This window comes from Drosophila bipectinata, chromosome 3R, assembly GCF_030179905.1.
Source record: "Drosophila bipectinata strain 14024-0381.07 chromosome 3R, DbipHiC1v2, whole genome shotgun sequence".
NCBI classification, from domain to species: domain Eukaryota; kingdom Metazoa; phylum Arthropoda; class Insecta; order Diptera; family Drosophilidae; genus Drosophila; species Drosophila bipectinata.
In genome coordinates this window covers 28333379-28348957 of record NC_091739.1, presented here as the reverse complement: position 1 = coordinate 28348957, position 15579 = coordinate 28333379, and the positions used below count along the sequence as shown (strand labels likewise).

The window sequence follows — 15579 nt, the reverse complement described above, 5'->3', positions numbered from 1 at the left end:
AAAAGGGATAGATAATGTATCTATTTATATAATTCTATCGCACTTAAAGCTATAAACTACTTACATATCCATCATGGGGCTCTTGAGCTGCTCTGCTGTGGGCTTGGTGCTGGGACTCGCTCCCACGGTGTTCGATCTGGATCGGAATCCCTCTGGTGGAGTCTCCGCTCCTAGGGGTTCAGCTGAACCTTCCCTAATCTCGCGCAGATTGTGTGGCGGCACAGCAATGTCGTCCTTGGAGGGCTTCCGCTTCAGAAGGTTGTCAAAGGAGTTGGTGAGCGATCGCTTGGCCTTCATGAAGATGGTGCTGCCGCCTAGGTACTGGTTGAGGAACTCGGATCGGTTCTCGGCGGTGTCGTGGACGTGGCGCTGCTGCCGGGACTCGCAGTGTGCCCGCAGAAGCATCATGAGAAACTGATTCTGCTCAGCAACCGGGGAGTTCGTCTTCTCGGAGCCGCAGAACTTGGCCCACACGATCTCCTGCTCGTCGTCGCTCAGCGTCTCAATGCGGCGCAGAATCAGGGCTTGGGTCTTCTTCTCGGAGAGTCCCTCGACGTCCGTGCAGAGCTTGTGGTACCATAGCATCGGGCAGTGCTCGCAGCTAAAGATCTGGGTCTCCTGTTTCTTCTTCTGCTCCGCGCAAGTGTCAAAGGCCTGGGCGATGGCGGCCACAATGTCGTCGCACACGTGCTCCGACTGGCACTTGAACACGTATCCGATGTAGCCGTCATTGTTCAGCTCCCGGCAGATGATACCAAAGTGATCCAGTGACTTCTGGCCGTGCACACAGCTGGCCACGTCCTTGAAGTCCTTGTAGAGAAGCACCTGCTTGCGGTCGGGCGAGATCAGGCGGAGATCACAGCGACCCACCAGGAACACCATCGTCCGGTTCTGCTCCACATAGGGCGGAATGCAGCCCTGCGAGGCTGAGCGGTCCCGCTGCTTGGGTATACTACAAAAACATGGATTAGTATCGATGGAATTGGTTGGGTATTTAGGAACTTTAAACTTGGGTGTGCCATGCGACTAAGAGGGGGAGTCAATGGGTGAAGGGTCAAGCGAATAAAAGAAAAACTGGCAAAGTAAAGCAAAACTATTTTCCAATACCTTTGGCTTTCAGAGACCCTGGGATTAAAGCAATTACTTACAGACAGAAGCAAAAATAATTAATTCAACAAGCTAGACGTTAAACGTTGTTTGTTTTTTTTTACAGAGATTAGTATTTAAGTCTGGATATTTAAGTCATTATATTTTATTAGGCGATTAGACTGCAATTTGAAACTATTTTTTGTTCGTTAGTCATCTCGTAAAAATAAGTCGGTTAGAAATAATTTAATCTACTTTAGGGACTAACTTTATTCAAATAAAAACATAAAAGACAAAATGTAAAAGCCTCTGCTATAAAATCTTAATTATCCTTTGCTTCCTTTTGCCTGTTAAGATCCCAGAGGCGAATGAAAAGCCACGGGAACTTTCTCAAAGGAAAAACCAATAACGAAAACGAAAACGAAGGGAAACTATTCATGCGACGAATTGGTGGGCCGGCTGGTGGCACTTACTTTTCCAGCGCATAATTGGGATGCAACTGACTGGGACCAGCGGATGAGGATGTGGAGGCGGAAGTGCCACTACCACTCGCACCGCTCCCAGAGGCCACGCCCTGATCCCTGGGCGGCGTGGGCTGTTTGTTAACAATAACATTGGACGCCTCCTGTTGGCTTTCAGATGACGATGGCTCAGAGCCGTCGGAGCTTTGGGATTTGACGGAGCAGAGATGGAAAAGTTGTTGGTCGAAATGTCAGGGGAAAAGGCACTCGAACGACTGAATACTTACTTCTCCTTGTGTCCCAGTTCGATCTGGCTCTGACCCCGCAGCAGGGGACGCTTCTCCGGCGACCGGTTCTCTTTGTTGTTCTCCTCCAGCGGACGCGGAGCAGCCCCCTCTTCGGCGCCGGTCAACTGCAGCTGTACTTGTGGCCTGGCCTGGCTTTGGACCTCCTGACTGTGCTGCTCCTGCTCCTCTTCGTCCTCCTCCTTGAGGTCCTGGCTCTTGAGAGTACTTCCTGTCGAAGTCTTCGCCTCGATGCCCACTCCCCCCTCGCTGCTCAGCGACATCTTGCGGTTCTGGAGGAGACGCAGTCGCTGGGCGTCGTACGCCTTGAACTTGGGCAGCGCGTCGTCGATGAAGGTGTTGGGCACCCGCTTCTGGGAGACCCGGATCTTGCCCACGTACATCACCTCGAAGAAGTGCGTGTGGTTCGGCGAGATGTCCGCCAGCAGGGAGAGATTGCTCTGGGCCGAGGTGGATGTGGGTATGTTTACCGTGCCCGAGGAGTTGCTCAGTCCGTGGGTGTAGGACTTGGAGGCCTTCATCTTGGAGCTCACGGGATTGGGACTGGTGTCGTGCTGGGCACTCCTCATGGCCTCGCTCATCTTCAGATTGGTGGCGGGCGTGGCATGGATGCCATTCAAGGCTCCGTTCGAGGCGGAGCTGTGCCCACTGCCACCGATCAAGGTCTGCGGAATGTTGCCCACGGAGCCGCCGAGCGTGTGGGCCGGGTCTCGCATCTGATGCATCAGCTCGGCCATCTGCAAAGGGATTTGTGGAGAAAACCAACTGGTGAGACACTCATTTGTTATCTGTCTGGAGCAATCCAGGCAATCGTGCAGTCAGTAAACGAGCAAAAGTCATGACCCCCCAGAATTTGATGGATGACTCTCAATGTCCTTCGTCTTTCCGCCATTCCCCGCCATTCGATTCCGCCTCCCATCCGTCTTCCATCATCCGCCGCAGTTTACCACTTTGCGTTTACGACTCTCGAGTTTATGACAATTTTTGTGGTCGCGACACTTAAGGGGGTCCGGGAGGTGTTACCCCAAAAGTTAGGACCAAACTTTGCCGGACATCCATCTCAAAATTTCTGCTGGGACAATTTCGTGACTGGGATAATGCAGCTTGACTGCGGAATGGTTATAGTCTCCAGAAGTTTATAACAAAGCCCATGAAAAAATATTTGCTAACCCCAAAGGATCCGAGATTTTTATTAATTTTCGGATATAATTTTATGTTTGGCAATCTGAGTGATCAAAAAATATATACATTTTTTAAGATACTTCTTGGTTTTCTTGAATTATACTATTAAAATTATAATTTTAAATAGGATTCTAGGAAAGAAAAATTCTTGGAAAATGAGCAAGATGTCTTGACGTCATGGGGAATCTTATATTATGTATCAAACTTTGCCAAAGCAACAATGCTTTCGTCTTTTTGGAAGATGATTTATTATAATTGTCATCAATAAAAGTTGTCATGTATATGTAGGTCACATGCCTGGAAACCCCTCAGTACCAGAGATAAAACTCTTTTGTGATTCAGACTGATCATGCAGACATAGCGTCTGCCCAGATCGAAAGACTTGGACACCGACGAGATGCATCATATGCATCAGCTGCATCCGGCGTGATGCAGGCGATGATCAGGCATCTCTTATTCTCACTCTCCGTCTAGAGAGAGAATCGTAATGCCCCTTGCCCCATTTAGACCGCATTGAAAGGCTGCCAGAAATGTTTTTGGCAGTGCCCGGCAAGTTAAAAGTCCAATGTCATTTCACTCTCAGTGCCTGCACCTAGCTCATCCGTCAGATGCGTCCCGCATATGTGTATCTTGTAGATACATTAGTATGGCCACAACTAATTGCCATTTATCAGCAATTTTAAGGCACGAATTCTCCCCAAGAGACCCCCAGCACCCAAATAAACAAATGAAAAAGTTATCTCCCTAAATTGATTTAAATTTTTCATTCTTATTTTGGGACTCGATTCTCCTCTTTTCGATGATCAGTCGGTTGTCGAGTGATCGTGACGTCATCACCACAGCTAGTTGACCAAAAGATATAGGACTTATTTTTGTATTTTATCTATATATTGCTTTGGATTTGTGTGGCACGCGTGTTCTGCGAAAGCGTCTGCCAATATATGTGTTGTTCTCTTTTTTATTATTGTTGTCAAGCACAGAAACAAAACAAAAAATATAAATAAAAATCCCCCCTAACATCAACCTTAAAAATGAATAATAAAAAACAAAACTGTTTTTTCAGGAATTCAATATAACGTCACGTTCGTCGAGCGAATTTCACTCGATGACTTTGTCTTTTTTCCTTAATTTTTTACGTGTTTGCACTATTGTTCCCAGACGAAAGCCGCTCTGGCATTATCCCGGATTTTTTATAACAATGTGCATATTTAATGCCGCATCAACGGGACTTAATCTGTCCGATCCGGGCCAGCACGATACAACCTTGGCCAGCCGCAATGACATCAAAGTCAAATTACATGCGGTTTAATGGCGATTTAAGGGCGATTTGCACGCGTCTATAATCGCCATTGCTTTTTATGAAGTTTTCAAGTCCTCCCTCTTACTGTTTTGCAATGCAAATGACTAAAAAAATGTCATTCATACTATATAAATATTTATTTATTTAAAATAAGATGTGGTTTGTTTAATATTCCACCGACAGATCTCTCTCTCGTTTAAAAATCAAAGAATCAATAGTATTTAACTTTTATTTAAAAAGCAAGAAATATTTAGAGTAAAACAACCCTCTATTACTTGCCAGCCATAAATCAAAGTTTCTCTCGTATAACGACGATACTGGCTTTGCAAATTTTGTGGCATGTCTGAACTACAATGTTTAATGTTTGTGTCAGCAGTTTTTATGTCATCTTTTTGTGACTCTACTCAAGGGGGGCTCGGCTCGGTGCTCGGTGTCTGCTGTTATCGCAGCTCGTTTGCCGTTTTATGGCTTTTTATGCAATTCCAAATTGCAATGTGTAATGCTGCCCAGAGAGTGTGTCTGGTGAATAGCAAAGACCTGGCCGGAGTTCGGGACTGGCATTTTAAAGAGCCAGCCGTAACAGCTGCTCCCTGCCACCGGAGGTTTGTTGAACCCTATCTTCCCCATAATTACATATACCATATACCCCATCTATGGACCCAATAGATCCTTCGATTTAACGGCAATTGTTGGCATTGTCATCATTTTGAATTGGTAAACATCAAACGACGTACTTGTTTACATTCGATTTAGAGCCGCTTTAAGGTCAAGACTATGGCAAGGCATTTCCCGGCCAATTTGTGCCGCTGCCGGGTTCGATTCGGTCCGGTTTCAGCCCATTTGAGCAAACAGTGTTTTGTTTATTATTATGTGTTTATCATCAACTAGCCCCGAATGTGATGTTTGTCCTGCAATAATTCGAATTAAGTCTGGAATATACGAAGCTCGTATATAGGCTATTTCAATATTGGCAAGTCAGTGGGTCGAGTCGATTAAATTTAATACCAGGCTTGTAGCTTTTAGATTAAATTATAGTTTTTTTTTATAATACCACTTAGAGTTCGCTGCTAATCGGGGATGCATTATTGCCCGGTGATTTGTGACCGGTTCCTCAAAGCATCTAATTCAATTGAAATTTAAAGTTATTAAAAGCATTATTTTCCATTTTTAAATCACCAACCGGTTTAGGCACTTGACATATAATTCAGTTTCCTCCATATTTTTGTTCAGAACTAAACTCTTCTTGTTTTTTGTTTTTAACTTTTTAACTGAAAGGCCTTTCTAAAACTTTTTCGCAAAAAGCCGTCAGAAGCGAACAATCGACTCAGCTGAAAAGTTAAAGCTGCCGAAAGTGTTTTCCTCTCTGTTCGCCAATTGTTACGCTCTCGTAGCCACCATGGCCATGGTCAAGTGGCACATAAAGGACAAATTCGAGAAACTTTTTCTGGCGCCTACGGCTAAGAGTCCTTTCCCGTTCCGGCTTCCGGACGTCCTTCCCAGAGACCATCCTTCTCAGCTATTTGGCACGCGCGCGGAATTTAATTCGACTCAAAATTGAAAGCTGAGGAGGCCGAAGGAGATGAAATAAAAAAGTCACTTTATATGGTAATCGGGGGAATAGAATGTATCTCGAAAATCTACATAGGAAGCGCATCTTCCTCTCTTTAAGATTCGAATGAAAGTCAAACTTGAAAGCGAATCTATTATTGAGATGAGGGCTGGAGACCGTCCCAAGGGTAAATCAATTAGTGCTGAGTGGAAGTCGGGGCTGCAAAAATGGAAAATGGGGGCGGGACGGGGCGATGCGGAGCGGAGAGAGTCGGCTTTTAACTTGGCCTAAACGCTGCAATTAGTTGGGAAACAAAAGAACAAAGCAATCGCAGCGGTGCATGCATAACAAAACCATTACATAAGACGGAAACACAAAAAGGCAATACAAACCGAAAACAAAAACACACAAAAGTAAATAAATAAATAACAACGAGCACATTGACAAATTACTTAAACTCGCAGAGCAGAGCAGGCAGCGATATTGAAATCAATTTAAAGTGTTAGTGGTTCAATACAGAAGATACTGGGGATACTGGATCCGTATCCGAATCTGAAGCTTTACATACGGCTCGGCTCTTGTTCAGCACGGATGCATCGCTGACGGAGGTGGTCAGGATGGTGTCCCGATGAAATGGCACCGTGAACATTTTCAAACTCTTCACTCTCCTTTCTATATATGTATCTGGAACTGTGTTGGGTTGTATCTTTCAGATGTGCCAGAAGCTATCTGAACTTACTTTCGCAACTGTTGTAGAGCAGCCGCTTGTATATCACAAAGTCTTCTGTTTTATTTTATTTGAGCCGTGTACTCTGAGTGAGCAAAGTTTGAGCTTGGAGCGACTATCACAAGTTTTCCATTGCGGGAGTGAGAGTTGTTTTCTTTTTATCACAATATTGCAGTACAACGTGTGCACTCTGCATCACAAAAACAGTAATTACAATTTGTATTTTTTTTTCCTAGCTAATTAGCCAGATAATTTAAGCTTTAAGCTTGTTACTTAATTTCACCAACATTGGATATATAAATATTCACAACATTTATCACTTATCAGAGCATTAAATTTATTATATTATTTATTGAGCTTTGATTTATATTCCCGTCTCTACTATTAGGCACTATAATCAAGGTGATAAATTTTGTATATGTTAGTTTTCACGCTTATAAATATATTTTTTTTCGCTCTGCGATAACCGAAAATATTCAAATAAATCTGAGGACTTTTTACGACTGTTCGCGAGACACATTTGGCGTGAAATGACCATCAGAGGCCCGGCAACAAATGCGAATAGAGCGGTCTTCAGAGGGCCGATCGATTCTCCCGACTAACGAAAGTATTTTCGAATTTCGAATAAACACTACCAGGCGATCAGCTGTTGGAGAGAGAGTGAGAGAGTGCCACTAGAAAGAGACAATTGCGCAAAAGGGTCAAAGTACCTTTCGCTGCGCTTCGTTGGCCGATAAATCATTATAATTAAAAAGATTCCCAAAGCTGCACTTGTCTCTCTAACCAATTGCCATTTCCCCAAGGGAATACCGATGATAACTCAACTCCGTTGTGGGTTTATAGCAGTCTATGAGCATATATTAACGATCTTTATATATATTTTACATAGAGTACTCTTATTTTTTTATCCATCTATCTTTATCGGGTTCCTCTTGCTAATTGTCGTGTTAATTGACTTTGCTTGAATCGATTCTGAGATGTTTGCAATGGCACTTTGCACCGAAGACTACCCGATATTTGGGACAATGAATGCCTATTGAGTGTTTTTCTGTTTATTTTGAGTGGAACATTTCGTAAATCACTTTATGTAAGAGTTGCGATTCGTATCTTAGATATTTCTGATAAAAACAAATAAATACAAAGGCCAAGGCATCCGAAAATAAGCAAAATATATATGGATTTGGATATGATTTACACATCTATAGCTAAACACGCATATGTATATTGTTTTGGCTTTCTCAGCACTTTAGTAACTGATTTATTTTTATTTTCGAAATGCTCAGTATTTTTAACTTGCTAAACACATTTTTGTTGGCCAGTAAACAAGTTTATTTTTTTGCCCATTTCACAAATTCGAACTCGTCGCGGCTTTGTTATTGTTGCTCGCCATCACCCACCGGCTTTCGTTCCCGTTTGTTAACTTATTTATTTTGCTTATTGGTAAGAGGCATCACTTTCCGCCACAATAGGTGTCTTATTTAGCTCTCATTGCATTTTATTTGAAGCGAAACACGCACTCGACTCACAATCGCCGTCAGACAACTGTCGACGACAGGCGGATCCGATCCGAGAAATGCGACTGCGGACAACCCAACGATACTTTAACGATTTAGCGACATGCGCATGCGAAATCGAAGAAGGTACTCCCGAGCACCCCGAGAGAGACAGACAACGGGCCCCGTCAGCGACAGCAATAGAGAGGGGGCGAGCGCAGAGAAACCACACGGCGTATACTTCATGTCGTAAATAAGATCATAAATAACAAAGGAGCACTGGGCAGCAGACCATGGTAAATGCAACATCTGCCAAACCGAATTCCAATACCCAAATGACAATCCAAAAAAGCCAAAATCGATGCCCGGACCACCAAAGTCAAAAAGTGCAGATATTGAAAACGGAAAAACATGTAAAAATTACCTACAGACTTATATTTAACATTGAAGACTATATCTTAGATTGTAAGTGTCCGATTCTTAAGGACTACACAAAAATGGCCCCGAGCGAAGGCCATATCTTTGGCAATAATTATCTGATTCTTAAACGGAATACCTTAAACAATTTGTGGATGGATTCTCCACAAATCTGCATTAAAATCTAGAAAAAAAATATTTTTTCGATTTTTTGTCAAATTTTCAAGGAAAAATTTTTTTCATCCCCTTCAAAAGTGGGGAAAATGCATGGAAGGACAATATGGTCCAGTGCGAAGGCCATATCTTTGGCAATAATCATCCGATCATTGAGCGGAACACCTTAAACAATTTGTGGATGGATTCTCCACAAATCTGCATTTAAATCTAGAAACGAAATATTTTTTCGATTTTTTGTCAAATTTTCTAGGGGGTCCCCTTACAAAATGGGGAAAATGCATGGACGGACAATATGGCCCAGTGCGAAGGCCATATCTTTGCCAATATTCATCTGATTCTTGGAGGGAATACCTTAAACGATTTGTGGATGGATTCTCCATAAATCTGCATTAAAATCTAGAAACAAAATATTTTTTCGATTTTTTGTCAAATTTTCTAGGGGGTCCCCTTCAAAAATGGGGAAAATGCATGGACGGACAATATGGCCCAGTGCGAACGCCATATCTTTGCCAATATTCATCTGATTCTTGAGCGGAATACCTTAAACGATTTGTGGATGGATTCTCCATAAATCTGCATTAAAATCTAGAAACAAAATATTTTTTCGATTTTTTGTCAAATTTTCTAGGGGGTCCCCTTCAAAAATGGGGAAAATGCATGGACTGACAATATAGCCCAGTGCGAAGGCCATATCTTTGCCAATATTCATCTGATTCTTGGACGGAATACCTTAGACGATTTGTGGATGGATTCTCCATAAATCTGCATTAAAATCTAGAAACAAAATATTTTTTCGATTTTTTGTCAAATTTTCTAGGGGTCCCCTTCAAAAATGGGGAAAATGCATGGACGGACAATATGGCCCAGGGCGAAGGCCATATCTTTGCCAATAATTATCAGATTCTTAAGCGGAATACCTTAAATGATTTGTGGGTGGATTCTACACAAATCTGTATTAAAATCTAGAAACAAAATATTTTTTCGATTTTTTGTCAAATTTTCTAGGGGATCCCATTCAAAAATGGGGAAAGTGCACGGAAGGACAATATGGCCCAGTGCGAAGGCTACATCTTTGCCAATATTCATCTGATTCATGTGCGGAATACCTTAAACGATTTATGGATTTGTGGAACAAATTCGCCGAACATTATACATATATTTGGCAAAATCATCCGCAAAACTATATTATTCATCACGTAATATATCACTTTAATTAGACATAATTTAGCCATTCAATAGAGGCGGCTCTCTCAAAGTTTTTATAGCCAATTATTTGGTTCAACATTCTATTATCCAATAGTATATAAAGCGAAACACATTTCGGAAAAATAACTCACTCAATAAAGTGCAAAAATAAAACAGGCAGCAGACTTTCCATTTAGTAGGAAAGTCTACTAATAAACTGAAACTACATCAACATTCCATTTGCATAGCTGTATCGGACTAAAACTTGGCCATAAAATCAATTTGGCAAGCACAAAGAACCGAACCGAACCGAACTGAGAAGAACTAAAAGCGGCAACAACAACGAGATGAGAAGAATGGAAGGGAAACTTGAATCTAATCATGGCACAGAATGCTCCTTCCTTCCCCAATGTGCGACAAACAAATTGAATTTGTTTACCGGGCCGGGCTTGCCAAGTTCGGAAAGAAGGCACAATATTTTGCATGCAATTCCGGGTAATAAGAGCGAAAGCCAATTATCTGCCAGGTGGAAGGGCTTTCAGCCAAAAGCAGACCAAACTTTAAATGTTCAATATCAGTTTGTAAACATAAATGGAATATATAGCGTATACTTTATATTTAGCAGATTGCGGGGGATATTGGCGTTTGTGGGGTTTCTAAGGACTCTTTAAGCGGCTATAAGCATTCAAAAGCTGGCACGTTACATGAGCACCGATGAGGCATCTTCAAAGGATGCGAAATTGCCGACAGTTTGAAAGGCTGCCAACACACTCGATTAGTTTCTTGTTGGCCCAACCGAGTTGTTCAGGCAACGATGCAGAAGAGCATCATGTTGATAGTCAGCCAGGATGTAGGCGGTATGTGGGTAGGTGGTGGGGGCGACCAAAAACTGCCACTGACATTCGCCTTGAATGCCCATCACCAGGATTCCGAGCCGGACCAGTGTCCTGGCCCTTGTCCTTGCGCGGGCGAGAGAAGACAATAAGCCCGAAGTTTAAACAGGCGAATGGCAGCTTTGCGCCATGCGTCATTTAGCAAAGGACGACGGCAAACTTCCACCACCTGCTAACGATGCACAGTACAGGACATTTCGCAGGTGGAGCACAAAGGACTTTAAATATTTACGAGCTTATGATGTTGTTTAAGTGCCGCAAAGAGCACCGGCGGCGACACAGCTGCCATCGCCGCCCCCCCAAAGTATGCCACGCTTAGCCGACTCCTTGCAATTAGCTTTATTTTTCTAGCATTTGCCTAATGGCTTTCACCCGTTTTTTATTTTTTTTACCTCTTTGCCAAAGGGAAAGGACAGGAGGGTAAAAGTGCGTTTATCTGTGCACCTAATGGCCCCAATTAGGAGCTCAATCGGTGAAAAATATCCAACAGGTTGACCGCAGTCGGGCAATTATGTTGGCCAGGGCTTGTGTCCGCTTCACTTAACTCCAAATTGCAAATTACAGCTCCCGAAAGAAAGTAATTGGGCATAAAACATTAATCAAAATAAGGCGGGTCTAATTATAAAACAATTACCGTTCAACCCACTTTAGATCCAAACATGTAAACATAAACATTTATCTAGAAATTTTAAACAAACAAGACCATATCATAAATTGATTCATTCAAGTGAATCTATAAATTGCTTTGAAAGAAAACATCAGAGAAACCCTCATAAACAACATCATCTTTATTATACTTGAAGTATATTTAGTTAATTAAATTTTCAGCAAAAACAAAGAAACAATTTTGTGCAATAATGTTGCTTAATATACCTCTTTGTTCGCTTGCGACCTGCATTAGACTTTAACATGCCATCAAAATTTGTGTAGCATTTAAGAAAAGCCGTTAAACCGAGCTCTGAAAATCAGGGCCAGTACATGCGAGCACTGACCCAGATAAATGTGGCTCAAACCACCTGGAAACGGAGCCAGCAGGAGCCACCAAACGAACGGCTCAATAAAACTTCCAAACAACGCGGGCTCACACCCACGAGGCGGGCCGGCTCCTATCGACAATCAAGCCAAGTCAACATCAATGTCGAAACGCTGGGCATGGCAGAGGCAACTGAATGTGGCTTAAAACGCTCTTGACATGCAATGAACCAACAAAAAAATACATACGAGCGAGCAGTATATGAAAAGTTCTCTCGTAATTACGATCAAATTAAGTGGAAGCGCTCGATAAAAACCTGGGCGAAAAATTGCCAACTTAAGCAACAAATTGTAAATCCAGATGGAGAGGTTTACACTGCATTAAATACCAACATCGAAGTTTAATTAAATGAAGAGTCGATTTCCGCTTTTCAATTCCCATATCACTTTTTTTACCCCCTCTTGCCATGACCAACCTCCAAACTGAATTTGTTTTTAGCCTGTTAGTCTGAAATTAACTTTTTGCGTGTATTTGGTTGGCTTTTGACCCAAGGACGGCTCGGGGTCCGGTCGACCAGTACCAAATTCGGTGTACTGCTGTGTTTTCTGGTTTGTAGTTCTATTCGAACATCCCCAAATTTAGTCGCCTCCCTTGGGAGTGAACTGTTTTAATTAGAAATGCAAACGGAAGTCAATTTATGGCGTGCTGGGCTTCTAACCAATACAAATGCCAGCTAGACATCCGAATTTAACACGCCCCTGATAAGGAAAAGGGGTCAGGAGGGTCACAATTTGTTGGCTTCCATTTGAATGGACTTGGCAGGGGGTTCTGGTTCTGAATGGACTGGTCTCAGTACTTAAAGGTTACCTAAATCAAACGAAAACTATGGCTTTTAATAAGGATATCTTTTCTCATTCATGTCACATTTTAACCAACTCCAATTAAGCCCAGGACTTGTGAATGTGGCTCCACAGATGTTGTCACTCATTAAGCCTGGGAAACTTATATTGTCTGCCATGTATCCCCGACCAAATCCTCTTTTATGCAATTTAATCCAAGTAGTTTTTAAATAAAATACCATTGTGCGGTAGCTTTTCTAAACATTTCCATATGAAAGCATTTCAAAAGACCACAAAATATCCACACATGCATGCATTTCGGTTCACATTATTTTTGTGCAGTTGAGGATAGTTCAGTTCCGTGTTCTCGTTCCGAAATGAAACAGGAGAGATGGCAGGAGACACTGACAACTGACACAATGTCGGCTAAAACTGTCGACAACTTTTCCCATCCGTCTTCTGGCTGAGATTTAAGCAAACTCACCTCCTCGACGGCCTCGCACTCGAATAGATAAATGTGCAGCAACGGATCCTTGGGGTCCTTCAGCAAGTAGACGAGTCCGGTGATGGGCCCCTGAAATTCCATGCAGTTCTGTGCCTGCTCCGCCGAGGCTTCTGCCGCTGCGGTCGCCGCCGCCTGCTGCTGCTGGTGATAAGCAGACGCCGCACTGGAGGAGAGGGAGCCGTAGGATGTGGATGCGGTCAGTGTGTGGCGCAGTCCGTTTCCGGTCAGTGAGCTGCTGCTGCCACTGCTGCTGGATGTCGAGGAAACGACTATTGAGGAGGTGGAAGCCTGGCCACTCGATTTCAACTGCAGGAAGCCATTGCCGATGCTCTTGGCTTGCGGCTTGTGGATGATACGGCACATGCCGACGATATGCTTCAGGGGATGGCTGAACTGCAGCTCAAAGTCCGAGTTGTATGACTCCAGGATGCCGTTTTCAATGCCCACAGATAGCTGGAAGGGAAACGAGCATAATTCAATGAAAATGGTAAGGACATTGCAACAGTTTGGTTATTAAAGGCATTAATCTGAACAAAAGAGACTAAATAGCCACAATGTAAAAGTAAGCCAAGTTTTTAAAACAAAAACCTCATACGCCATACAATGTAATTCTTTGTAAAAAACCCAACCCATTACTTAAGAGGCAAAAAACAAAGAAAAAAGGCACGCTGGTTCATAATTTGCTACAATGTTTCCACTACGCGAAGCAGATTAACAATATTAAGTTCTTTTTAATCAGTTTACATACTTGCATGCACAAGCAGAAAGGAAGCTCGCTTAGAGCGAGACGGAGGCACGGAGCGCGGAACCATGGTGACAACGAGGACAGCGACAACATGACATGCCTGCCAACATGGCGGCTGCTCCATTTCCGGCGCCCGCCGCTCAATGCACTATGGGGAATTTGGCCGATTTCATGGTATTAATTAATAACTTTTAAACTAAGTAAGATTTTTCGAAACGGTTTTTTTATTAATATTATAGACACCGATAGGAATGTTTTTAGAAAAATGGGCGTGGCTCCGCCCCTTCCCTGACGAAATGTTATATATTAACTTTTAAACTAAATACGATTTTTTGAAACGGTTTTTTTTATTAGTCTTATGAAGATTGTTGGAAATAGTTTTTGGTAAAATGGGCGTGGTTCCGCCCTCCCATTTGGATAAATTAATCAAAAACTTTTTAAAAAAATAAGATTTTTCAAAACGGTTTTTTATTATTGATATGGACTCTGCTGGAATTGTTTTATATACAAAAGTTGATAATAATAAAATAAAAGGTTTATAAAATATTTTCAGTCTCAACTTCTTCGTCATACATAAAATAAAAGTCGTCAATTTTATCTTCAATTTCCTCAATTTGATCCTGGCCTTCACACAATAAAAGGCTTAAAACTTCTGAAGGAAGTTCCATACTTTTATGCTTCCGAATTCGCTTCATAAGATTTTTTAAAGAAATGACAGGATCAGAAGTATCTAAGGCTCTGTTGAAAACGTCCATGAAATTATTAACACGACTATGCTTCCGTGCGTGATGCAGTCTATCTGCTTTGTAAATTTTGTTGCGTGCTTCCGAAGCTTCTTCTCCGAAATAGCCAACGGGAAGTACTGTATTTTCCATAATTTGCCTTGAATGGACAATTATTTTGTGAACAGTTGCCGTCATTGGCAACCATGGAAAACAATCCACAATTTGTTCCCCAGTTTTAAAACAAAACGTTTGTTTTGTTAAGTTTGTTTTTGCTTAGAATTCATTAAGAATTAAATAATTAATAGAAAACAAAAAAAATTTTTGAATTTGGTTGTGTGAATATGAATTTATGGGTGACGAAAGTCTGAGTCGTGAACATACACTCAATTTTGCTCGCCACTGTATATTTAGGCAAAATAAACTGCTTTTCTTTTTTAAATAGTTTTTGTGTTTTTCAACATCAACGTTTTTACTTATTTTACTCGAAATAAAATTAAGAATTGATCTTTCTTGGTCTCCTTACGCCATACTTCAAAAAGCTCCGCGTTCGAAAACTCGAAGACACCTGACAAAAAACGAAATTACGCAGATTGTGCGCATTTTTGCACATTGAGACAAATTGCCTTTTATTTATAATTAATGGCTCTACGACATATATTAAACTTACACTGTTGCAACGATATGTTTTTTTTGTAAGTCTACGCAAAGTTGATTTTTTTTTTCCAAAAAATTACCTCTTAGACCAGTTTTAAAATTGCCTAAATATTAGTAAGACAGGCACATATCAAAATATTAATACACACAACATAAAATACGAAGCAGTATGATTGTTTTCCATCACAAATTAAATTAATATATTGTTTAACTTTTAAGTATCGCACTTTCAAAGTAGCTATCCAAAAACTGCCTCTTCTCAAACACGTGCCTTTGGGCTGCAACAGCTGACTTTAACAGTGCAATGCTTTAAAAGTGCACTGTTTATTAATATTTTTGGTATGGAGTCATATGGAGCCATAT

At 41.8% G+C, this 15579-nt stretch overlaps 1 protein-coding gene and 1 long non-coding RNA gene across 10 annotated transcripts in view; one reads left to right on the top strand and one right to left on the bottom strand.

Moving 5' to 3' along the window:
- plx (PTB_TBC1D1_like and TBC domain-containing protein plx) overlaps window positions 1–15579 on the bottom strand; it is a 28330-nt gene that overhangs the window by 3481 nt on the left and 9270 nt on the right. Inside the window, exons 3-6 of one of the 8 annotated variants that reach the window (XM_017254752.3) lie at window positions 13072–13545; window positions 1835–2589; window positions 1560–1751; window positions 65–952 (exon numbers count right to left, since the gene is read on the bottom strand). In XM_017254752.3, coding sequence (XP_017110241.2) covers window positions 65–952; window positions 1560–1751; window positions 1835–2589; window positions 13072–13545 — 2309 coding nt within the window. Of the gene's footprint in view, window positions 1–64; window positions 953–1559; window positions 1752–1834; window positions 2590–6335; window positions 6354–6451; window positions 6550–6622; window positions 7033–7104; window positions 7206–10034; window positions 10134–13071; window positions 13546–15579 lie in introns of those variants that run through there. The other 7 variants (XM_070282188.1, XM_070282189.1, XM_043212460.2 and 4 more) reach the window with 7 other exon arrangements.
- Window positions 7281–8300, top strand: LOC138926786 (uncharacterized). Of its 2 annotated transcripts, XR_011443438.1 has the most exons (3): window positions 7281–7829; window positions 7894–8050; window positions 8116–8300. It is a non-coding gene; the product is annotated as an uncharacterized lncRNA (long non-coding RNA). The 2 variants fall into 2 exon arrangements; XR_011443437.1 differs by having other exon boundaries at window positions 7281–8050.